At 53.1% G+C, this 23,188-nt stretch overlaps 1 protein-coding gene across 3 annotated transcripts in view; it reads left to right on the top strand.

Annotated features, from left to right (window-relative positions):
- The first annotated feature begins 2,393 nt into the window (after positions 1-2,393).
- The window catches only part of PRKD2 (protein kinase D2), a 42,809-nt gene continuing 22,014 nt past the window's right edge, over positions 2,394-23,188 (top strand). The window contains exons 1-9 of one of the 3 annotated variants that reach the window (XM_010377427.2): positions 2,394-3,399; positions 5,525-5,663; positions 8,775-8,906; positions 15,202-15,356; positions 15,460-15,682; positions 18,435-18,512; positions 18,596-18,749; positions 20,755-20,872; positions 21,372-21,449. In XM_010377427.2, the coding sequence (XP_010375729.2) occupies positions 3,160-3,399; positions 5,525-5,663; positions 8,775-8,906; positions 15,202-15,356; positions 15,460-15,682; positions 18,435-18,512; positions 18,596-18,749; positions 20,755-20,872; positions 21,372-21,449 (1,317 nt within the window). In that variant the 5' untranslated portion in view covers positions 2,394-3,159. Of the gene's footprint in view, positions 3,400-5,063; positions 5,117-5,233; positions 5,664-8,774; positions 8,907-15,201; positions 15,357-15,459; positions 15,683-18,434; positions 18,513-18,595; positions 18,750-20,754; positions 20,873-21,371; positions 21,450-23,188 lie in introns of those variants that run through there. The other 2 variants (XM_030942523.1, XM_030942524.1) reach the window with 2 other exon arrangements.

Here is a 23,188-nt window from a genome sequence, read left to right as displayed (position 1 = left end):
TGGGTGACGGTGCCATCTGTTGAGGGGACTGGGGACTTTGGGGGAGGAGTGACCGGCTCTGCCTGGGTTGAGTGGAGTTTGGGGAGAGGGGATATGATGGGTTGGGGTTTTGTGGTAGGGCAGCAGGGGACGGAGAGGGGCCCAGAGCTTGGGTGGGGTGTGGGTGGAGAGCAGAAGTGGAGGCACTGGACCGAATCTCCTTGTGCCCTTTCTTTCTGTCCCTAAGTGCTCCCTCCCCAGGGGCAGAGCCCTGGGGAGCAGATACTGTGATGACAGTTCAGCTGAAGCCTCAGCCCCGCCTGGGATGTGTGATGGGTGGTGGTGAGGCCAAAGGGCTGGTGCCCAGAGGACATAAACCCCCTTCCTATTTCCATCCCAGGCCCACAAGGAGCAGGGAGGAAAAGGCTGCTCCTGCCAGTGGAGAATGATGGCTTTGGGACGCAGGCTGCAGGCTCCTTCATGCTAGGAGGAGGTGCTGCAGGTGCCTGAGCCCTCGTGGCGCATGTCCTGATGAGTCCCTCCTTTCTGTTGTCAGTAGTCCATGTCTACTGTGCTGAGCGCTTTACATGGCATTTCACTGGGTCCACAGCCTTAAAAAGGGAACAGGTGTCCACATGCTCCAGATGAGATGGAGGGGACCGCCGCTTCTGTCTCCAGGAGGAGGCTTCCACCATCTACCAGCTAGGCGTCCTCGGCAGTCCTAGCACCTCTGCCACAGGCCACTAATGCCCTCTTCCTGTGTTGTAAAGGGCTATGTCCCCAGTCCCCCAGCAGGCCCCAGTGAACATATGATAAAGGATGGAGGTCGCTGTCTGGACATTGGGGACATGGCAGCATTTTGCTGGGACAGTCATCTGCCCCTCAGGAAAAAGGGTGCAGGTGGGCAGGAGGCCCTTAGGTGACGCCAACAGGAGCCTGCATGGGCTCCACGTGGTGTGCTCCCTGCTCATCCCTCTGGGCTCTATGCAGTTCCCCAGGTGGTGGTTTGGGTTTTCACTCCAGCCTCAGACTTCCTTCCTCAGCCCCAGTCCCCGGATGTGGTGACAAAATCGATACTGTACCGACCTCAGCTACCCCCAACGGCCCTACACCAGGAAGAGGGGCTTTTCTGGCAGCCCCCATCCCCAGCCAGTCCTGCCATTTCCAGTCCTGCCAGCATCCCAGCCAGACAGGTGGCCCTTCTCTTAGAGCTCAAACCTAGGCCTTGACTTGTCAATCAAAGGGGTGGGTGGGGCAGCTTCCCTCAAGCAACTTCACTCTGGGATCTTGGGCAAGATCTCTGAGGCTTCAACTTACTCTGTGTAAACACAGCTTACTCTGTGTAAACTAAATGGTAGCCACTATTTGATTATTAGCTGGGGAGGAGAGATCTGACCCCTGTAGTGGCTGGAGTTTTACGGCAGGGTCCATCCAGCACCCAGTAGGTCCTCACAGATACTTGCTGGGTGACTAAATGGACGTGCCCACCCATCAAAGCCTGAGTGCTGGAGGTGGCCACCCCTTTCCGCATATTAGAGACAACCACCGCTTATACTGAACTGCTGCGTTTCCAGGCACCTGTATACCATCGCATCGGTTCCCACCATCCCATGTGGGGTCAGTCCTATTACAGTCCCAACAGATGGAGGGACTGAGGTTCACAGAGAAGCCACTCACCTAAAGTCACATGGAGAGAAAGACACGCACACGTACTCCACATCCCCAGGAGACTCACTCTGCATCTATGAAGTGATATGGGTGTGCTGTCCTCCCTCCTGGCAGCCCCGCACCGTCCTAAGGCGGGGTTGGGGTGGGCGGGGATGGACCCTCCCCACCCATCCAGTTAGCGCCATGCACCTTGCCCAGCAACGCTGGAGACAGACCTAAGGCGAGCCCTTCCTACCCATCTGGAGGCCTTGGTCTTTCCATGTGTTAAATGGGCTGGGGCGGGGGGACGCTCTGCAGCACCCCCTTCCCTGGGCTGGGACGCGGCGGGGAGGGCTGGGGCGACGCTCGGAGAACAGAGAGGCCGAGCCAAGGGAGCGGGCCGGGACCTGACACCGATTTCCCACCCTGTCCCCTGCCATGGGCGCCGGACGCCTGCCGGAGAGGGCTCCCCTCTTTAAAGGGCCAATGGTCTCCAAGCCCGACGCCCGCGACCAGCGGTGGGTGACAGTATTTCCTCTCCCTGTCCAGTTGAGGGAAAAGTTAACTTTCCAGGCTTGGCTGTGTTCAGGGAAGGAACTGGTCTCGCCTGCCTGCCCTCCATCTCTCACACCATCCCAGGTCCCCAACCCAGGAGGCGGAGGTCCAACCCCCAACTCAGAGGCACCAGGCCCGCCCTCCCCTTCCGCCCCCGGCCCCTCGGTCGGCTCCGCCCCCTCGCTGACATCACCGAGGCCCGCGCCGATTGGTCGACTGCGCCGTCGCTCCGGACACTTCCTCCTGGGCCGCCGCCGCCGCAGACTTAAACTTTGGAGGGGGAAAAAGAGCTACTGGCGCCTGGCGACCCTCCCTGCCCCCCACCCTACCCCGCCGCCGGCAACGCCCCCTTCCTCAAGGCTCCCGACCGAACTTTTCTTCAACTTCTGCGATTCGTGAGATTCCCTGCTACCCACTCCGGCCCTCGGGACCCCTCTGCCCATCCCCGGGCCGGTCGGGTCCCTGCGAACCCCTTTATTTCTGGGATCCACTCGGTCCCCGACTCAGAGACTCCTGCCCTCCACCCCCAAGGTGAATTCCCCCGGGCCGTCTTCTGAGTGGGATCCTCTTCTTGGAGCACTTGGATCCTGGGATTCCCTCTGTCCCCTTCTCAATCCCTCCTCTAGGGAAGGGGCCTTTGAATCGCGGGCTCTCCTGATCCCTGTGACCCTTACCTACTAGATTTCGTCTTGGGCTTCTTGGAATCTCTCAATCGCTGGGACCTCCAAACCACTACTTTTCTCCCTTCTGATCTGCTAGGAGTCCTGCATTCCGGGCCTCTGACCCGCTACAGTGCCTTTCTCTCCTTCCCAAGACCCCGCTATCCTCAGGTCCCCTCCGCCTGCCAGATCTTTTCTTGGATCCCCGCGCTCCCACCACCTGCTCACGAGATCCCGCGGATCTAGGACTCAGGGTCCCCCGGGGCCCCCCGGCCGGGTCCCGGGTGGGCGCCAGGCGGCTGGTCCCTGGCTTCCCCCCATGGCCGCCGCCCCCTCTTATCCCGCCGGGCTCCCTGGCTCTCCCGGGCCGGGGTCTCCTCCGCCCCCCGGCGGCCTAGAGCTGCAGTCGCCGCCAGCGCTACTGCCCCAGGTCCCGGCCCCGGGCTCCGGGGTCTCCTTTCACATCCAGATCGGGCTGACCCGCGAGTTCGTGCTGTTGCCCGCCGCCTCCGAGCTGGCTCATGTGAAGCAGCTGGCCTGTTCCATCGTGGACCAGAAGGTGAGGGCGCGGGCTCCCTCGATGCAGCTCGGGGAGAGATCGAAGGAAGGGGCGCTGACAGAGGGGTCTGGGGCCTGGTGTGCGGAAGAGGGAGGAAGGGGACCTGAGCATTGGGTGATGGAGGGATAGGGGACATTGCCCCCCTCCATTGCCCCTCTCCCCACCATCCCTTTGAGAGAGGACTGGGCAGGGGTGGGGTGCCCCAGAGGCCTCCCCAAATTTCATGTCCCTGCATGTTGTTGTTTTCTGCAGCAAACAGGGAAGAAGGGAGGGGCCAGCCAGGTGTAGAGAGGGGAGGAAGGGGCAGCAGATGTCGGCGGACCTACACGTCCAGGCCCATCCTGGGCCTCCCATTTGGTGGAAACAGGAGAAATTGAACCGGGGCTGGCCATGGTGATCCGGTGACATGTGTGGGTGCAGGTGCTTGAGTTAGCTGCCAGGGGCAAGTGAGGTCTTAGAGCCCAATTGTGCCCAGCCCTAAGCCTGAGATATGTGTGGAGGGGCAGGCACCCCTAGAGACCCTGGGGACCCTATTCCCTTTCCTAGTCACAGTCCTCTTAGCCACTCTTAATTTTGGACACCAGGGTCCCCAGGGTGGGCATCTGGGTGTTATGGCAAGAGGAAACCAGGTGGAACTCCACGTCTAAGTCGTAAGATGTTAAAAGAACAGTGGGCTTCTGTGTTGGAGTACTGGACTGTAGAAATGTTACAATATTAGAATCATAAATTGTTGGAATATGCATCCTAGGCAATTAAATTGCCTCCGTGTTAGTGTTCAAAATATTAGAATTCTAGGTTTGTGAAATAGTAAAACATTAAAATGTTGGAATATGAGATTCCTAGATTGTTGAATCCTAGAAAGTTAAAATGTTAGAATTTTGGAATGCTTATGGATGAGGTCCTTGAATGCTAAAGAATCCAAACACCACAGTCCCAGCTTGTCAGACTCCTAGAATATTAAAATATTAGATTACTGCTTATTTAGGTTATCAAAATCCTAAAATGTATAGTGATACCAGGTTGGAATCTAGAATGTATAATTCTATAATATGAACATGTTGGAGTCCCAAAATATCCAAATTCCAGAATCTTTTCAGACTCCTGGAAATGAATCCTTTGGGCGTCAGAGAAACGTGGGGACCTGGGCCAGTCCCCCCATTCTACAGACAAGGAAACTTAAGCTTGAAGAAAAACTTCCCAAGCGGTCAGGGCCAAGGCAGTCCTGGCCTTCTGTGGACTCTCTCTCAGCAGTGAGAACTGATAGGGTTTTGCCCACCAAATGACCAAATCCAGCAGGTCCAGCTCCCCACCCCAACTCAGCCCACTTCATGGGAAGCTGGTGCAGTGGGGGTACAGGGGCAGATTATCCCTTGGGTGAACTTCTTTGTCCAGTGCTCAAGTCCCCAGCTTGCCCCGCTCAGGCTTCACCCCAGTTTTATTTTTCTGCCAGGTCCAGGTGTGTTAGGGCCCCGTACCTTCCTTCCCGAGGCCCCACCCGGGCAGTTTCACTTTCTGTTCTACCAGGTTTCATTTCCTGCCCCCAGGCCCCCCAAGCTGAGGACCCAGACACCTGGGTCCTTGGAGCATCGGGTAGGAGGCGCCCCCCTTATCTCCAGCCCCTGCGAGTCCTAGAGCCCCGCCCCCCCCCCACTTTCCCAGGAGCCCCGAAAAGTCCTCCTTCCAGCTTGCCCCACCCCAGTGCTGGGCCTGGAGCCAGGTAACTGGGACAACAATAGACAGATCCAGGAAGGAAGCTGGGGGGCGGGTGTGTGAGCCTGGGGAGGGGGCACAGGGGAGGGGGTGTTCATTCAGCATCCCCTCCCACCTCCGCCAGGTTCCGGAAAATTCGAGGTGTCCACGCTCCCGGAGCCACTCTCCCTCCCACCCCAGCTCCCCCTTCCAGCCACCAAACCCACGCCGGCGCCCCCTCCCCGCACACTTGGGGCGCTGGCATCCTGCCGGGCTCGCGCTGGGGTTGGGAGGGGGCAGGCAGGAAGCGAGGGCCTGCGGGGTCTCTGCGTTTCCGGGGGAAACAGCCGGCCCTGCCCTGGGAGGGTCACAGTCCGCCCGCGGCTTAAAGCGGCTCTGAGCTTTTCCGTCGCCACATCCCTCTCCCGCCCCTCAGTTCCCTGAGTGTGGCTTCTACGGCCTTTACGACAAGATCCTGCTTTTCAAACATGACCCCACGTCGGCCAACCTCCTGCAGCTGGTGCGCTCGGCCGGAGACATCCAGGAGGGCGACCTGGTGGAGGTGGTGCTGTCGGGTGAGAGAAGGTGGCCGGCCTGGGGGCGGGGCCTTGGGCGGGGCGGGGCATCTGGGGGAGGAGAGGGTAGCGGGAGTTAGAAGTCAGGAGAGGCCGGGCGGGCGCAGTGGCTCACGTCTGTGTTCCCAGCACTTTGGGAGGCCGAGCTCGAGCTGGGGGGATCGCTTAAGCCCAGGAGTTCGAGATCAGCCTGGGCAACATAGTGAGACTCCATCTCTCCTCCTCTCTCTCCCTCTGAAAAAAAAAACAAAGGGAGAGCTGGGGGCTTTGGGAAGATGGTTACAGAGTGGGGCCACGAAGGGGCTTTTTAGGGGCTGGTCTAAACTTTCATTTATGGATTAGGATGCTAGTGACACGGTTTGTACAGTTTGAAAATTCATTGAGCTGTGCACTTTCCTGAACATATGTTATACTTATTTATTTGTAAGACTAGTCAATGCAGTAGTGAGAAAGGGAAAAAGAGGAGAAGGAGTTCGATCTGTAACGACTGTATTATACTTTAATATAAAGGTAAAAAATGGGCCAGTTGTAATGGCTAACACCTGTAATCCCAGCAGTTTGGGAGGCTGAGGTGGGAAGATCGCTGGCTGGAGCCCAGGAGTTTGAGACCAACCTGGGCAACATAAGGAGACCCCGTCTCTAAAAAAAAAAAAAAGTTAGCCGGGCAAGGTAGCACAGGTCTGTAGTCCCAGCTACTTGGGAGGCTGAGGTGGGAGGATTTCTTGAGCCTAGGAGTTTGAGGCTGCAGTTAGCTATGATCATGTCACTGCATTCCAGCCTGGGCGACAGAGACCCTGTCCTAAAAAAGAAAAAAAGTAGGCCGGGCGTGGTGGCTCAAGCCTGTAATCCCAGCACTTTGGGAGGCCGAGACGGGCGGATCACGAGGTCAGGAGATCGAGACCATCCTGGCTAACACGGTGAAACCCCGTCTCTACTAAAAAAAAATACAAAAAACTAGCTGGGCGAGGTGGCGGGCGCCTGTAGTCCCAGCTACTTGGGAGGCTGAGGCAGGAGAAATGGCGTAAACCCGGAAGGCGGAGCTTGCAGTGAGCTGAGATCCGGCCACTGCGCTCCAGCCTGGGCGACAGAGAAAGACTCTGTCTCAAAAAAAAAAAAAAAAAAAAAAAGAAAAAGAGTAGAAAAAGAAAAAAAAACAGTTTTGATGTCCATGGCTCCTCCCATGAAAATGCTAAATTAAATCAGAATCTCTGCAAAGTGAGACAGGATCTGCCCATCAGTATTTTTAAAAGCCCCCCCCCCCCCAGGTGATTTTCTCAGACACAGCCAGAAGCCAGTTCACTCACTCACTATAGATAGATAGATGAGCATGCTCTCAGCACCTTGGACCAGTCTATGGCCCTTGGTCCCTCTTGAGGGTGGGGGGCAGCTGCCTTTTTCATGGCTGTCTTCCCTGCTGCTCCTGCATACTGCAGTGCTCAGTGAAACCGGCTCAATGAATGAATGACAGAAGTCTGGATTTACACCTTTAGTGACCTCGTTCAGGCTTTAAGTACTCTTTCGTATCATAAGCTGGCCTCACTTGAATGTTTATCTTCATCCTTATCTCTCCCCTAAACCTGAGTTTTGTTTTGTTTTTGTTATTTTTATTTATTTTTTATTTTTTAGATGGAGTCTCCCTCTGTCACCCAGGCTGGAGTGCAGTGGCACAAACTCAGCTTGCTGTAACCTCTGCCTCCTAGGTTCAAGCGATTCTCCTGCCTCAGACTCCCGAGTAGCTGGGATTACAGGTGCCCGCTACCACACGTGGCTAATTTTTGTATTTTCAGTAGAGATGGGATTTCACCTTATTGGCCAGGCTGGTCTCGAACTCCTGATCTCAGGTGATCTGCCCACCTTGGCCTCTCAAAGTGCTGGGATTACAGGTGTGAGCCACGGCTCCCAGCCTATTATTTTGTTTTGAGGTAGGGTCTTGCTCTGTCACCCAGGCTGGAATGCAGTGGCATGATAACCACTCACTGCAGCCTCTACCTCCCAGACTGAAGCAATCGTCCCGCCTCAGCCTCCCGAGGTGGCTGGACTATAGGCATTATAGTCATGCACCACCACACCGGGCTTTTTTTTTTTTTATTTTTTTTTTAAGACAGAGCCTTGCTCTGTCGCCCAGGCTGGAGTGCAGTGGCATGATCTTGACTCGCTGCAACCTCTGCCTCCCAAGTTAAGCAATTCTCCTGCCTCAGCCTCCTGAGTAGCTGGGATTACAGGCTTGGCTAATTTTTGTATTTTTAGTAGAGATGGGGTTTCATCATGTTGTTCAGGCTGGTCTTGAACTCCTGACCTCAAGTGATCCGCCCACCCGGGCCTCCCAAAGTGCTGGGATTACAGATGTGAGCCACCACACACAGCCTATCCATGTTTTTTTGTTGGTGGTGGTGGTATTTTTAATTAAAAAATTTTTAATTTGGTAAAATATACATAAAATAAAAATTACTATTTTAGACCAGGTGCGGTGGCTCACGCCTGTAATCCCAACACTTTGAGAGACTGAGGCGGGCAGATCACCTGAGGTCGGGAGTTTGAGACCATCCTGGCCAACATGGTGAAACTCCGTCTCTACTAAAAATACAAAAATTAGCCGGGCGTGGTGGCGCATGCCTGTAATCCCAGCTACTTGGGAGGCTGAGGCAGGAGAATTGCTTGAACCGGGTGGCGGATGTTTTGGTGAGCCGAGATCGCGCTACTGTACTCCAGCCTGGGTGACAGAGCGAAACTCTGTCTCAAACAAACAAAAACAAAAAACCCCACATTTTAAGCACCTTTAAGCGTACAGTTCAGTAATTTGAAGTTCATGCACACTGTTGTGCAGCCAGTCTCCAGAACTGTTGTCATCTTGCAAAACTGAAGCTCCCTGCCCATTAAACAACTCCCCACTTCCCGATCTGTCCCTGCCTGGGGCATAGGGATATATGTGTTTTGTTCAGGGGTGCCGCTGGGGTTTGAAGCCAGGCAGAATGTAGTATGAGAGCAAATGAATGAAGGAAGGAAAGATCAAAACTTGCGGCTGGGAGGACTGTGAGAAATCAGGGAATGTGGGGTCTGGAAAAGCTTCGGCCTACCCTGCCTCAAGCATCCACCCTTATTTTCCGCCTACAGCCTCGGCCACCTTTGAGGACTTCCAGATCCGCCCGCACGCCCTCACGGTGCACTCCTACCGGGCACCTGCCTTCTGTGATCACTGCGGGGAGATGCTCTTCGGCCTAGTGCGCCAGGGCCTCAAGTGCGATGGTGAGAGCGAAGGGGTTGGGGGTGGGGCCTGGGGCGGGGCTCTGCACCGGGGGCGGAGCCTAACAGTCCTGGCGCGGAGACCGCGTGGGGAGGAGAAGCGGGGCTCAGAGCTGGGGGCGCAGCCTAGGAAGTAATAATGGCAAGAAGGATGGGCCCAGAAGCAGAGCTTGGGGAAGGAGGGGTGGGGCTGGGCCGGGGCTCAGGTCTAGGGGCGGAGCCTAGGAGGTGGAGCTGGGAGGGACAAGTAGGGGCCTAAGAACAGAGCCCAGGGGAGCAGAAGGGTGACTGGGGAAGAGGGTGGGGCCTGTATCAGTCAGGGATCAAGCAAAGAAACAGATCCAGTAGGGGTTATATATTAAGATATTTATATGCAAGGAATCAGCTTACAGAATTGTGTGTGCTAGCTAGGCAACTCAAATCCGACTGGGCACAGTGGGGCAGGCCAGTAATCCCAGCACTTTGGGAGGCCAAGGTGGGTGGTCACTTGAGGCCAGGAGTTCAAGACCAGCCTGGGCAACATAGCAAGACTCTGCCTGTACAAAAAATAATTAACCAAGCATGGTGACAGACATCTGTGGTCCCAGCCACTTGGGAGGCTGAGGCAGGAGGATCACTTGAGCCTGGGAGCTTGAGGCTGTAGTGAGCCCTGATTGCACCACCGCACACCAGTCTGGGTGACAGAGTGAGACCCTGGTTCAAGAAAAGGAAAAAGACCAGGTACAGTGACTCACACCTGTGATCCCAGGACTTTGGGAGGCCGAGGCAGACGGATCACAAGGTCAGGAGATCAAAACCATCCTGGCTCACATGGTGAAACCCCTGTCTCTACTAAAAATACAAAAAATTAGCCGGGCGTGGTGACGGGCTCCTGTAGTCCCAACTACTCTGGAGGCTGAGGCAGGAGAATTGCTTGAACCTGAGAGGCAGAGGTTGCAGTGAGCCAAGATCGTACCACTGCACTCCAGCCTGGTGACAGAACAAGACTCTGTCTGAAAATAAAAACAAAAAGAAAAAGAAAAGAAAAAAAGAAAACAAAATCCATCCTATCAGGAAGGGCAGGCGGGAACTCTCAGGCACAAGACGAAGCTGATGTCCACAGGTGGAATTTCTTCATCCGAGAATTCTCTGATCTGTTTTTTAAAACATTCAGCTGATTGAATCAGACCTACCTGGAACAAGCAGGATTACCTCTCCCACTTACAGTCAACTGATGATGGATTTTCATCACATCCAGAAAATACCTCCACTGGGCTGGGTGCAGTGGCTCACACCTGTAATCCAAGCACTCAGGGAGGCCGAGGCGGGTGGATCACCTGAGGTCAGGAGTTCGAGACCAGCCTGGCCAACATGGTGAAACCCCGTCTCTACTAAAAATACAAAAAATTACCCAGCGTGGTCTTGGATGCCTGTAATTCCAGCTACTCGGGAGGCTGAGTCAGGAGAGTCCCTTGAACCCAGGAGGCAGAGGTTGCAGTGAGCCGAGATCACACCATTGCAGCGTGGGCAACAAGAGCAAAATTCTGTCAAAAAAAAAAAAAAAAAAAAAGGAAAAGAAAATACCTCCATGGGGCGTTCTCTTCCCAGTTCTTCCTGGAGTCAGGGAAAAGCTGGGCTGGGAGGGTGAAAAGAAAAAACAAACCTTGGCTGGGCGCGGTGGCTCACACCTATAAACCCAGCACTTTGGAGGCTGAGGCGGGCAGATCATGAGGTCAAGAGATCGAGACCATCCTGGCCAACATAGTGAAATCCCATCTCTACTAAAAATACAAAAATCAGCAGGCGTGGTGGCATGTGCCTGTAGTCCCAGCTACTTGGGAGGCTGAGGTAGGAGAATCACTTGAATCCAGGAGACAGAAGTTGCAGTAAGCCAAGATCTTGCCACTGCACTCCAGCCTGGCAACAGAGCGAGACTCTGACTCAAAAACAAACAAACAAAAACAAACCTTCATGGCAACATCTAGATTAGTGTCTGAATAACTGTGAATCTCGCCTAGCCAAGCTGACACAAACATGACCATCAGGGTCCACCTCTTATCGACCTGGCACCTGTCTTAGTTTGTCAGGGCTGCCATAACAAAATACCACCCTGTATGGCTTAAGTCCAGGAGTTCGAGACCAGCATGGGCAACACGGTGAAACCCTGTCTCTAAAAAGTACAACAAATTGGCCAGGCATGGTGGTGCATATCTCTAGTCCTAGCTACTCAAGAGGCTGAGGTGGGAGAATCACCTGGGCCCAGGAGGTTGAGGCTGCGGTGAGCCGTGTTCACGCCACTGCACTCCAGCCTGGGTGATGGAACACGATTCTGTCTCAGAAAAGAAAAAAAAAAAGCTCACCCAGTCCCGTTGGATTACAGCCATACTGTTTCCACCTCAGTTAACCTTAATTACCTCCATAAAGGCACCATCTCCAAATATAGTTGCATTGGAGGTTAGGGTTTCAACATATGAATTTTGGGGGAGACATGGACATTTAATCCATAACAGGAGTCATACATATCTCCTTAAATCATAGTTTAAAAACATAGTGTTTTTTTTTTTTTTCTTTTGAGACAGCGTCTTACTCTGTCACCCAGGCTGGAGTGCAGTGGTGGGATCTCTTCCCAGGCTCCGCTTCCCAGGCTCAAGTGATTCTCCTGCCTCAGCCTCCCGAGTAGCTGGGATTACAGGCGCCCGCCACCACTACTGCTCGGCTAATTTTTGTATTTCCAGTAGAGACAGGTTTCACCACGTTGGCCAGGCTGGTCTTGAACTCCTGACCTCAAATGATCCACCTGCCTCGCCCTCCCAAAGTGCTGGGATTACAGGTGTGAGCCACTGCACCTGGCTGAAACATACAGTTCTTTTTTTTTTTTTTTTTTTTTGAGGCAGAGTCTCGCTCTGTCGCCCAGGCTGGAGTGCAGTGGCCGGATCTCAGCTCACTGCAAGCTCCGCCTCCCGGGTTTACGCCATTCTCTTGCCTCAGCCTCCCGAGTAGCTGGGACTACAGGCGCCCGCCACTTCGCCCGGCTAGTTTTTGTATTTTTAGTAGAGACGGGGTTTCACCGTGTTAGCCAGGATGGTCTCGATCTCCTGACCTCGTGATCCGCCCGTCTCGGCCTCCCAAAGTGCTGGGATTACAGGCTTGAGCCACCGCGCCCGGCCACATACAGTTCTTTAAGCCAGGATATCTCAAGGTTCAGCCCAAGGGTCAAGATCTATAGGTCCTCTGTCCCTGTTATTCATGCTTCTGAGTGAGAATGTTGAAATCAGGGCTCTGCCTACAGATGAAGGCCATGTACCTGCATTCGCTATGAGGACAGATGACAGGTGAGGACCATCCATTCTGTGATGAGACCCTGTGGCTCCATTTTTTTTTTTTTGAGACAGAGTCTTGCTCCGTCACCCAGGATGGAGTTCAGCAGCATGGCCTTGGCTCACTGCAATCTCTGCCTCCCGAGTTCAAGCAATTCTCCTGCCTCGGCCTCCCAAATAGCTGGGATTACAGGTGCATGCCACCACTCCTGGCTAATTTTTGTATTTTTAGTAGAGGCGGGATTTCACCATGTTGGGCAGGCTGGTCTCAAGTATTCCACTCACCTCAGCCTCCCCAAGTGCTGGGATTACAGGCATGAACCACTGCGCTGGGCCCCATGCGCCTCCATTTTTATACAATGTGCCCTGAGATTAGAGGCATGTTTTTGGATATTCCATTGGGTATTAGGTCTGAGACAGTATCTCTAGCTCCATGGGTGCCATGCTTGTACAGAAATCCAGATTCTGGGCTGGGCGCGGTGGCTCACGCCTGTAATCCCAGCACTTTGGGAGGCCGAGGCAGGCAGATCATGAGGTCAGGAGTTAGAGACCAGCCTGGCCAACATGGTGAAACCTTGTCTCTACTAAAAATACAAAAATTAGCTGGGTGTGGTGGCAGGCGCCTGTCATCCCAGATACTCGGGAGGCTGAGGCAGGAGAATCATTTGAAGCTGGGAGGCAGAGGTTGCAGTGAGCTGAGATCATACATTGCACTTCAGCCTGGGCGACAGGGTGAGACTCCGTCTCAAAAAAAAAAACAAATAAACAAATAAAAGAAATCGTTTCTCCAACATCCTGTGTTCCAGATCATCATACAGTCCTAAATATATTTGTATTATTTAAGGACTCTAGGCCTGCAGAAACTGACTCAGTGCATTCAAAGCTCTTATAAATATTGCCATCGTCCACACACCATATCCAACTCTTGAGGTCTCAGCATATGCAGTCTTCGTCATGGTACAGCCCTGGTGTCATCAAGTCCTAATGGGTTCTCGGCATAGACCTCACTGACCCAGCATCACAGATGATGGTCCCAGTTCCTGTGGTGGCAAGAGAACCCCAAATGACTCCATTCCGACAGGAGTTTAACTCTATCCTGAGACTCATTCTGGGAGTTATAGAGAAGATTCTGAAATTCTGGAAAGCATATGAGTGATTCAAGGCCAACACTGGGAAATGGTTCCCGTATGCAAAGACCATTTGCCCTGCTGAAGCTCTTCTTGCAGGGCCAACACCGTTCTCCAAGCTTGCCTCCGCGATTACACCACGCAGCCAAGACAGTGCCTACAATGAGGAGGTGTGGAACTGGAAAGCCTGGAGCAGGCCGGTACCAGAAGGGCTCCCAAAGGCTGGAGGAACATTCTTCACTGCAGAATAGAGAGCGATCCTGGAATCGTTTGGAATCACTGGAGATGTATTAGAGCGCGCATACACGTTTCCAATGGGAAATGGGGACTTGAGCTGATTCCTCCATGGATGAGGATTTTAAAAGATAAAATAGGCAGGGCACAGTGGCTCACACCTGTAATCCCAACACTTTGGGAGGCTGAGGTGGGAGGATCACTTGAGCCCAGGAGTTCAAGACCAGCCTGGGCAACATAGCGAGACCCCATCTGTACAAAAAAAAAAAAAATTACCTGGGCATGGTATCGTACGTCTGTGGTTCCAGCTACTCCGGAGGCTGAGGCAGGAGGATTGCTTGAGCCCAGGAGTTAAAGGCTGCAGGGAGCTATTATTGTGCCATTGTGCTCCAGCCTGGGGTACAGGGAGATCCTGTCTCTACAAAATAAAATAAAGACAATAACAAGTCATACTTCTGCCTAGTATGGTACAATGAACCTGAGTACAACTGATAACTCTTCTTTTTGAGACTGAGTCTCGCTCTGTTGCCCAGGCTGGAGTGCAGTGGCATGATCTCAGCTCACTACAACCTCCGCCTCCTGGGTTCAAGTGATTCTCCTGCCTCAGCCTCCGGAGTAGCTGGGATTATAGGTGTGTGCCACCACACCCGGCTAAGTTTTGTATTTTTAGTAGAGATGGGGTTTTGCCATGTTGTCCAGCGTGGTCTCGAACTCCTGACTTCAAGTGATCCGCCTGCCTTGGCCTCCCAAAGTGGTGGGATTACAGGTGTGAGCCACCATGCCTGGTCCACACTACTAAGATTTAATCACACTACTTAGGGATTGCCTGGATTCCAGGTCTACAGAAAAGAGAAAGTGGGGTATGGGGGGTAAGCAGACCTGGAGGGAGTGATAGTGACCTTAGGGGTGGGGGTGAGGAGAGGCATTTTCTCTTGGAAAGTTGGGGCTGGGGAAAGAAGGGGAACCAAAGGGGCCTCAGAAAAAGGAAGGTCAGGGCTAGAAGGGGGAACAGGTGTCTCTAGGGAGTTGGACAGGAGTTTTGGGGAAGACTAAAAGGAGGTGCTTACCATAGAGTATTGGGGCTGGGTCAGAGCTTTGGAGGGGACTTTTGAGGCACCCCTTGTTGCAGTGGGGAAAGGTGGGGTGTGAGGCGTGTTCAGGCCCTGGGGGACAGCTGGGGTGATGTTGGGGCTACAAGCTGGAACTAGGGGCAGAGCTTTCGAGGGAAGCTTTGAGGTATCCATTGTTGGAGTAGGAAAATTTTGGATGTGGGTGTGTTCAGGGTCTGGAGGACAGATGGGGTGATGGCAGGGCTACAAGCTGAAACTAGGGACAGAGCTTTGGGGGGGACCTTTGAGGTGTCCCTTGTTGGAGTGAGAAAAGTGGTGTGGGTATGTTCAGGGTCTAGGGGATAGATGGGGTGATGGTGGGGCTACAAACTGGAACTTGGGGCGGAGCTCTGAGGAGGGGCGGGCCGGGGGGGGGGGCTGATACACTTACGGGTAGTACCTTTTGGAGGATATCGTGCTGGGGGTGAGGGGACAGGACCAGGTGGGAGATTGGGTGGAAAGGGCAGAGTTCTCAAGAAGAGACCTAGCAGGGGCAGAGGCCATGTCTCTTACTCTCTGGCGCCCCCTGCAGGCTGTGGGCTGAACTACCACAAGCGCTGTGCCTTCAGCATCCCCAACAACTGTAGTGGGGCCCGCAAACGGCGCCTGTCATCCACGTCTCTGGCCAGCGGCCACTCGGTGCGCCTCGGCACCTCCGAGTCCCTGCCCTGCATGGCTGATGAGCTGGTGAGGAGATGGGGCATGGGACGGATTGGTAGCTAGGGGGGTGACGGGGCCCGGGCATGGGGCCAACGCACTGATGTGTCCCTTTCGTTCTTGCCGATGACAGAGCCGTAGCACCACCGAACTCCTGCCTCGCCGTCCCCCGTCATCCTCTTCCTCCTCTTCTGCCTCATCCTACACGGGCCGCCCCATTGAGTTGGACAAGATGCTGCTCTCCAAGGTCAAGGTGCCGCACACCTTCCTCATCCACAGCTATACACGGCCCACCGTTTGCCAAGCTTGCAAGAAACTCCTGAAGGGCCTCTTCCGGCAGGGCCTGCAATGCAAAGGTTAGCTGGGCCCATCGGGGAGGACAGACAGGGTCAGAGCTTCCTCCCTGTCCCAACCTGGTCTTGTGGCAGGACACAAGGATCTCAGCACAGGTATTCTGAGCCTTGGGAGCCCAGGGCCTCAGAAGGGGAGGGCCCTGAATCCTAGTGTTCTGGCACTTTTGGAATTCTAGAATCCTAGAACCTCGGTTTTGTGTATGTGTGTATGTGTATGTGTGTTTTGTGTATGTGTGTGTGTGTTGTTTTTTTTGGAGACAGAGTGTCACTCTATCACCCAGGCTGGAGTGTAGTGGTGCAATCATGGCTCACTGCAGCCTCAACCTCCTGGGTTCAAGTGATCCTCCTGCCTCAGCCTCCTGAGTAGCTAGGACTACAGGTGGTGCCACCACACCCAGCTAATTTTTAAATCATTTCTAAAGATAAGGTATCACTATATTGTCCAGGCTGGTCTTGAACTTCTGGGCTTAAGCAATCCTCCTACCTCGGCCTCCCAAAGTGCTGGGATTACAGGTGTGAGCCACCATGCCCAGCTGAACCTCAGTCTTTAGAACCTTGGAATCCTAGATTCATAAAGCGTTTAGCATGGAATTCTAAAACTGTAGAACCTGAGAATTCTAGAATCAGAACCATAGTATTCAAAAATTCCAAATGATAGAATTCAGCTAAAATAACAACAGAACTTTAGATTACACATCTTAGATCTCCCAAGTTATAGATTCTCAGAACATGAGATTTTGGAACCATGGGATTTGAAGGTAATAGAAACAGGCACATCAAATTTGAGAGTCTTAGACGTCTAGAATCATATAAACTTGAAACCATCGTAACCTAGAATCCTGGAAATTCTAGACTCCCGGAACTTTGAACTATCAAATTCTAGAATCCAGCCAGGCATGGTGGTTCATGCATGTAATCTCAGCACTTTGGGAGGCCAAGGTAGATGGATCACTTAAGCCTAGGAGTTTAAGACCAGCCTGGGCAACATGGCGAAACCCTGTTTCTACAAAAAAAATTAAAAACTAGCCAGGCGTGGCAGCATGTATCTGTGGTCCCAGCTACTTGGGACTCTGAGGAGGGAGGATTAATTGAGCCCAGGAGGTTGAGGCTGCAGTGAGCCGTGATTGTGTCACTGCATTCCAGCCTGGGTGACAAAGCAAGAACTTGTCTCAAAAAAAGAAAAAAAAAAATTCTAGAACCTCAGAAGTCTAGATCCATATAAACTTAGAAAAATCCAATTCAAGAATGTATTGGAACAATCAAATTCTAGAGCTAAAGAAGCATGGAAACATCAAATTCTAGAATCTTGTATGTATAGAATCCTAGAACCTTGGAATCTGCAGATTCTGGAGGCAGGGAAGCCTAGAATTGTAGAACTCTAGAACTGTCAAATTTTAGAGTTGAGATATATAACACCCTAAAATCTTGGACATTAAAGAGTCTTAGAAGTGTCAAATCATAGATGTCTAGAGTTCTAGAAACTTGGACATCAAACTCTGAAGCCTTAGAAATACGACATCAGGCCGGGGGCAGTGGCTCACACCTGTAATCCCAGCACTTTGGGAGGCTTAGGTGGGTGGATTGTCTGAGCCTAGGAGTTCAAGACCAGCTTGTGCAACATGGAAAGACCCCATCTCTACAAAAAATACAAAAAATTAGCCCGGCATGGTAGTGCGTGCCTGTAGTTTCAGCTACTCAGGAGGCTGAGGTGGGAAGATTGCTTGAGCCTGGGAGGCAGAGGTTGCAGTAAGCCAAGACTGCGCCACTGTACACTCTAGTCTGGGAGAGACTAGAGACACAGCCAGACTATTTCTCAAAAAAAAAAAAAAGAAATACAGAATCATAGAACCTTCATAAAATAGGTTTTTAGTAAACTCTAGAATCTTTGATGTATAGTGTCCCTAGAACCATGGAAACACTGAACTCTACAGCAATGGTTCTCGTCCAGGGCAAGTTTCGCTCCTAGGGGATGTTTCACAAGGGTTGGAGATAGTTTTGTTTGGTACACTGGGATAGTGCCACTGGCGTCCAGTAGATAGAAGTCAGAGATACAGCTAAACATCCTACAACGCACAGAGCAAGTACCCTAAAACAAGGAGTTATCCTGGGCACTATGTTAGTGTCACGGGTTGAGGAACCCAGCCCTAGGGTGTTGAGAGTCTAGAGTCACAGCACATTAGAACCAATAACACACACACACACACACACACACACAAGTCAGGCGCGGTGGCTCACACCGGTAATCCCAGCACTTTAGGAGGCCAAGGTGGGTGGATCAACTGAGGTTAGGAGTTCGAAATCAGCCTGACCAACATGGCAAAACCCCGTCTCTACTAAAAACACACAAAAATTAGCTAGGCTTGGTGGTGGGCACCTGTAGTCCCACGCCCAGCTAATTTTTGTAGTTTTAGTAGAGATGAGATTTCACCATGTAGGGCAGGCTGGTCTCGAACTCCTGACCTCAAATTATCTGTTCTCCCCAGCCTCCCAAAGTACTGAGATTACAGGTGGGAGCCACCGCACCTGGCAGTCATCGGGATTTTGAGTCTAGCCCTCCCACTTAATCAAGACCCCCCGATAGTTAGGCAAACTGTGGCTGAAAGTGGGAAAATGACCAGGGCAGTGGCAGCCAGTGTTCTTACCCAGGCAGCAAGAGTAGACTCTTTTGAGCCTGGGGCTTAGGGTCAAGGTTCAAGCCTTCCAGGTAACCTCTCTTCTCCTTTCTCACCTGTCCCCTTGTTCCCTGTCCTACCAGACTGCAAGTTTAACTGTCACAAACGCTGCGCCACCCGCGTCCCTAATGACTGCCTGGGGGAGGCCCTTATCAATGGAGGTGAGAGGCTGGGGGGACGCTGGGGAGAAAGGGGAAGGGGCAGGACTGGATGGAGGCCCCTCTGACGCCTCCGTCCCCCACAGATGTGCCGATGGAGGAGGCCACCGATTTCAGCGAGGCTGACAAGAGCGCCCTCATGGATGAGTCAGAGGACTCCGGTGTCATCCCTGGCTCCCACTCGGAGAATGCGCTCCACGCCAGTGAGGAGGAGGAAGGCGAGGGAGGCAAGGCCCAGAGGTACGCAGGGAACCCTCCAAGCGACCCTGGGGGAAGACCCTCCTGCACAGTGAACCTCCATTTCTTTTTATCCATAGTGGGCTGACATCACCTTGTATTTGTAAATTTTCCCAGTTCCTGAGGCAAACCTTTTAAAGCACTACAACTTTTTAAAAGTAATTTTTTGTTTTGAGACAGGGTCTCGGTCTGTCACCCAGGCTGGTGCAGTGGTGCAGTCTTGACTCACTGCAGCCTCGACCACCTGGGCTCAAGCGACTCTGCTACCTTAGCCTCCCAAGTAGCTGGGACCACAGGCTCATCCACAACACCCAGCTAATTTTTGTATTTCTGTAGAGACAGGGTCTACCCTATGTTGCCCAGGGTGGTCTTGAACTCCTGACTCCTGAGCTCAAGTGATCCACCCGCCTCAGCCTCCCAAAGGGTCTTGCTTTGTTGCCCACTGGAGTGCAGTGGTGTGGTTGTGACTCACTGTAACCTCAAACTCCTGGGCTCAGGTGATCCTCCTGCCTTGGCCTCCTGAGTATCTGGGACTACAGGGATGCAATGCTATCTGGCTAATTTTTTTTTTTTTTTTTTTTTTTTTTTTTAGACAAGCGTTTCACTCTTGTTGCCCAGGCTGGAGTACAGTGACACAATTTCAGTTCAATGAAACCTCCGCCTCCTGGGTTCAAGCGATTCTCCTGCCTCAGCCTCCCGAATAGATGGGACTACAGGCACCCACCCCCATGCCTGGCTAATTTTTTTTGTATTTTTAGTAGAGACGGGGTTTTGCCATGTTGGTCAGGCTGGTCTCGAACTCCTGACCTCAGGTGATCCATCTGTCTTGGCCTCCCAAAGTGCTGGGATTACAGGCATGAACCACCACGCCCGACCTATATTCTTCTTCTATTTTTTTATTTTTCTTAGAGATAGGGGTCTTGCTATGTTGCCCAGGGTGGTCTTGAACTTCTGGGCTCAAGCAGTCCTCCCACCTCAGCCTCCCAAAGTGCTGGGATTACAGTGTGCGCCACCGTGCCCCCAGCCTACATATTTTGAAACTATATACAGAGTTCACACTTATTCAACTCCACTGGAATGTGAGCTCAGGTGCATGAGGGCAAGGATATTTTCTGCCCTCCCAGGTGCCTAGGACAGGGCTGGCTCAGATCAGGCACTTCCTATCTGGGTGCGGCATGAATGTTTCTTGAGAAAGCTGGCGCAGCACAGTTCACACAGGCGCTGGAGGATGAGAGTCAGCCCAGATCCCAGCTCTACCCCTTCACTTGCTAGGTGCTTCCCTGTGTGCCACGGTTTCCTCCTGGGGCGATGAGGTATCTACCCCACAGGGTGATAAACCTGGGGCAGGGGTAAGCAGGCACCCTCACAGGTGCACCGGAAAATATTTAATGGGCACCTGCTGTGTTCTGACTCCAAGCACACAGCTATGAACAAAAGAGGTAAAAGTCTGCCCTTCTGGAGCTGACGGTCTCAGTGGGGAGACAGCTAATAAATGCATCCATAGCATCGGGTATTGGTGATGGTGATAAAAACAAGAGGAGGCCGGGCGCGGTGGCTCAAGCCTGTAATCCCAGCACTTTGGGAGGCCGAGATGGGCAGATCACGAGGTCAGGAAATCGAGACCATCCTGGCTAACACGGTGAAACCCCGTCTCTACTAAAAAATACAAAAAAAACTAGCTGGGCGAGGTGGCGGGCGCCTGTAGTCCCAGCTACATGGGAGGCTGAGGCAGGAGAATGGCGTAAACCCGGGAGGCGGAGCTTTCAGTGAGCTGAGATCCGGCCACTGCACTCCAGCCTGGGCGACAGAGCGAGACTCCGTATCAAAAAAACCCAAAAAACAAAAGACAACTCCCGGGTGTGTGTTGGGGGGGGGAATTGTCAAAACAAAAAACAACCAAACAAAAACAGTCCCCAACTCCCTAGTTTCCCAGAGATGCCCCCTGCGGCCCCAAGCAGCATGGTCATTTTCTGCATGTGACTTCTCACCCCTTCCTCTTCCTCCGCAGCTCCCTAGGGTACATCCCCCTAATGAGGGTGGTGCAATCAGTGCGACACACGACGCGGAAATCCAGCACCACGCTGCGGGAGGGTTGGGTGGTTCATTACAGCAACAAGGACACGCTGGTGAGTGGTCGGGGCGGGGCCAGGTGCGGCGGAGTGACGGTTGGAAGAGGGGCGGCTCAGCTTGAGTAGGCGGGGCTAGGTGGGTGGGGCTGAAGCTAGTCGCGGGCGAGCCAGTAGCGGGCTGGGCCGTGCTGGAGGCGGGGCTTGAATTAGAAGCGTGGGTTATAAGGTTGGGACTAGGGGCAAGAGTTAGGGAAGACACGGGGCTAAGGGCAAGGTTAGGGGCGGGGCTAGAGTTAGGGGAGGAGCTTGGCTGGAGGAAGAGGGCTAAGTGGAGGTGAGTCTGGGGTTAGGGCGTGGGGGCTGGGCCAGGGTTAAGGCTAGGGGCGGGGCTAGGGTTAGGGCGTGTGGGTGGGGTGGGACTACGGCGTGGGGGTAGGTGCTAGGGTTAGGGCGTGCACGTGGTGCTCCAGGCACCTGGAGCCCCAAGCAGTGCCACGGGACCGGGACTGGGCCGGAAAGTCTGGCGGTTCACGTGACTCTTCAAACATCTTTGCAGAGAAAGCGTCACTATTGGCGCCTGGACTGCAAGTGCATCACGCTTTTCCAGAACAACACGACCAACAGATACTACAAGGTAAGCCTCCGGGCTTCCAGCTCCCCCTGGACTTCCCGCTGTGCCCACAAACTTCCCCACACCTCCTCCTACCCCCAGTTACTCCAGACAGATCCTGAAAATCACACCCTCTGCCCACCCCCAGCCTCCCTGCTTCCAGCTCATCAGCAAGAGCTGCCCATCCGATTCTGGCCCCACCACTTTCCAGCGCGGGGGGCCCAGGCAGGTTCCCTACTTCTCAGTGCCTTACGCTTCTCACCTGTAAATATGCCTCAAATGCTAATACCTCAGGACTGGTGCTAGAATTCAAAGAGCCAATCCACTAAACCAATCGGCTTAGGGCGTGGTATATTAAGCTCCCAGTAATTCTAAGGCTGTTCTCACTATTCCTTTATTTTTTATTATTTATTTAGTTTTTGAGATGGAGTCTCACTCTGTCGCCCGGCTGGAGTGCAGTAGCGTGATCTCGGCTCACTGCAACCTCCACTTCCTGGGTTCAAGCGATTCTCCTGCCTCAGCCTCCCGAGTAGCTAGGACTACAGGTGAACACCACCTCACCCAGCTAATTTTTGTATTTTTAGTGGAGACAGGGTTTCACCATGTTGGCCAGGATGGTCTTGATCTCTTGACATCATGATCTGTCCCCCCTCGGCCTCCCAGAGTGCTGGGATTACAGGCATGAGCCACCGTCCCCGGCCTCACTATTCCTTTATAATTAATGTATTGCATTATGTGTGTGTATTTGTCACCACCTCCTGTGCCCACACCGTGTCCCAGCCACTGTCTTCCACCCAGATGGTTGCAGCCTTCTCCTTGCAGGGTTCTTGCTTCTGACCTCAACCTCTGTCATTTCCCCCATAGTAGCCAGGGGAGTCTTTATTAAAACCCTCGAAAACCCCCAGTGGCTCCTATTGTCTTAGAGTAATTAAACCTGGACTCCTGCTGTTACCTGCCCTGGAGTGTCTTCCTTGAACTTCCCATGGCTGGTTCCTTATCATCTTCCCATTTTGCTCAGACCACACCATCTAAAATACTGTCCTTGGCCAGGCATGGTGGCTCGTGCCTATAATCCCAGAGCTTTCAGAGGCTGAGGCGGGAGGATCACTTGAGATCACGAGTTCAAAATCAGTCTGGCCAACATGGTGAAACCCTGTCTCTATTAAAAATACAAAAATTAGCTGGGCGTGGTGGCAGGTGCCTATAACCCCAGCTACTTCAGAGGCTCGGGCAGGAGAATCGCTTGAACCTGGGAGGCGGACGTTGCAGTGAGCTGAGATCGCGCCACTGCACTCCTGCCTGGGCCACAGAGCAAGACTCCATCTCAAAAAATAAAATAAAATAAAATGCTGTCCTCACCGTCCCCCTGCCCATGTGCCCATGTCATCGCCTGGTTTTATGGGCTACTTAAGTCATTCATTCTTTCCTCCCTCCTTCCTCCCTCCCTCCTTCCTTTGTCCTTCCTCCCTTCTTCTCCTTTGACACGTTTCCCACCCCATGATCCCTGTGCCTTCTGTCCCGCCTGGGTCCCCTCAGCCTCCTTCCTGGTTTTCTGTCTCCATCTCGTTGTATTCCATCTGCCCTCCGCACACAAGCAGATGATGCTCAAAAGCCTTCGGTGGCTTCCTAGGGCCCTTGGACAAAGCCCAGGCTCTTCCTTGTGGCCTGCGAAGCCCTGTGTGGCCTCATTTCCTCCATTTATTATCAAACATTTATTTATTTTTGAGACGGAGTCTCGCTCTGTCACCCAGGCTCGAGTGCAG

Source organism: Rhinopithecus roxellana, chromosome 12 (genome assembly GCF_007565055.1).
Source record: "Rhinopithecus roxellana isolate Shanxi Qingling chromosome 12, ASM756505v1, whole genome shotgun sequence".
Taxonomy (NCBI): Eukaryota; Metazoa; Chordata; class Mammalia; order Primates; family Cercopithecidae; genus Rhinopithecus; species Rhinopithecus roxellana.
The sequence above is the reverse complement of the archived record's forward strand: the minus strand, read 5'-3'. Positions and strand labels throughout refer to the sequence as shown.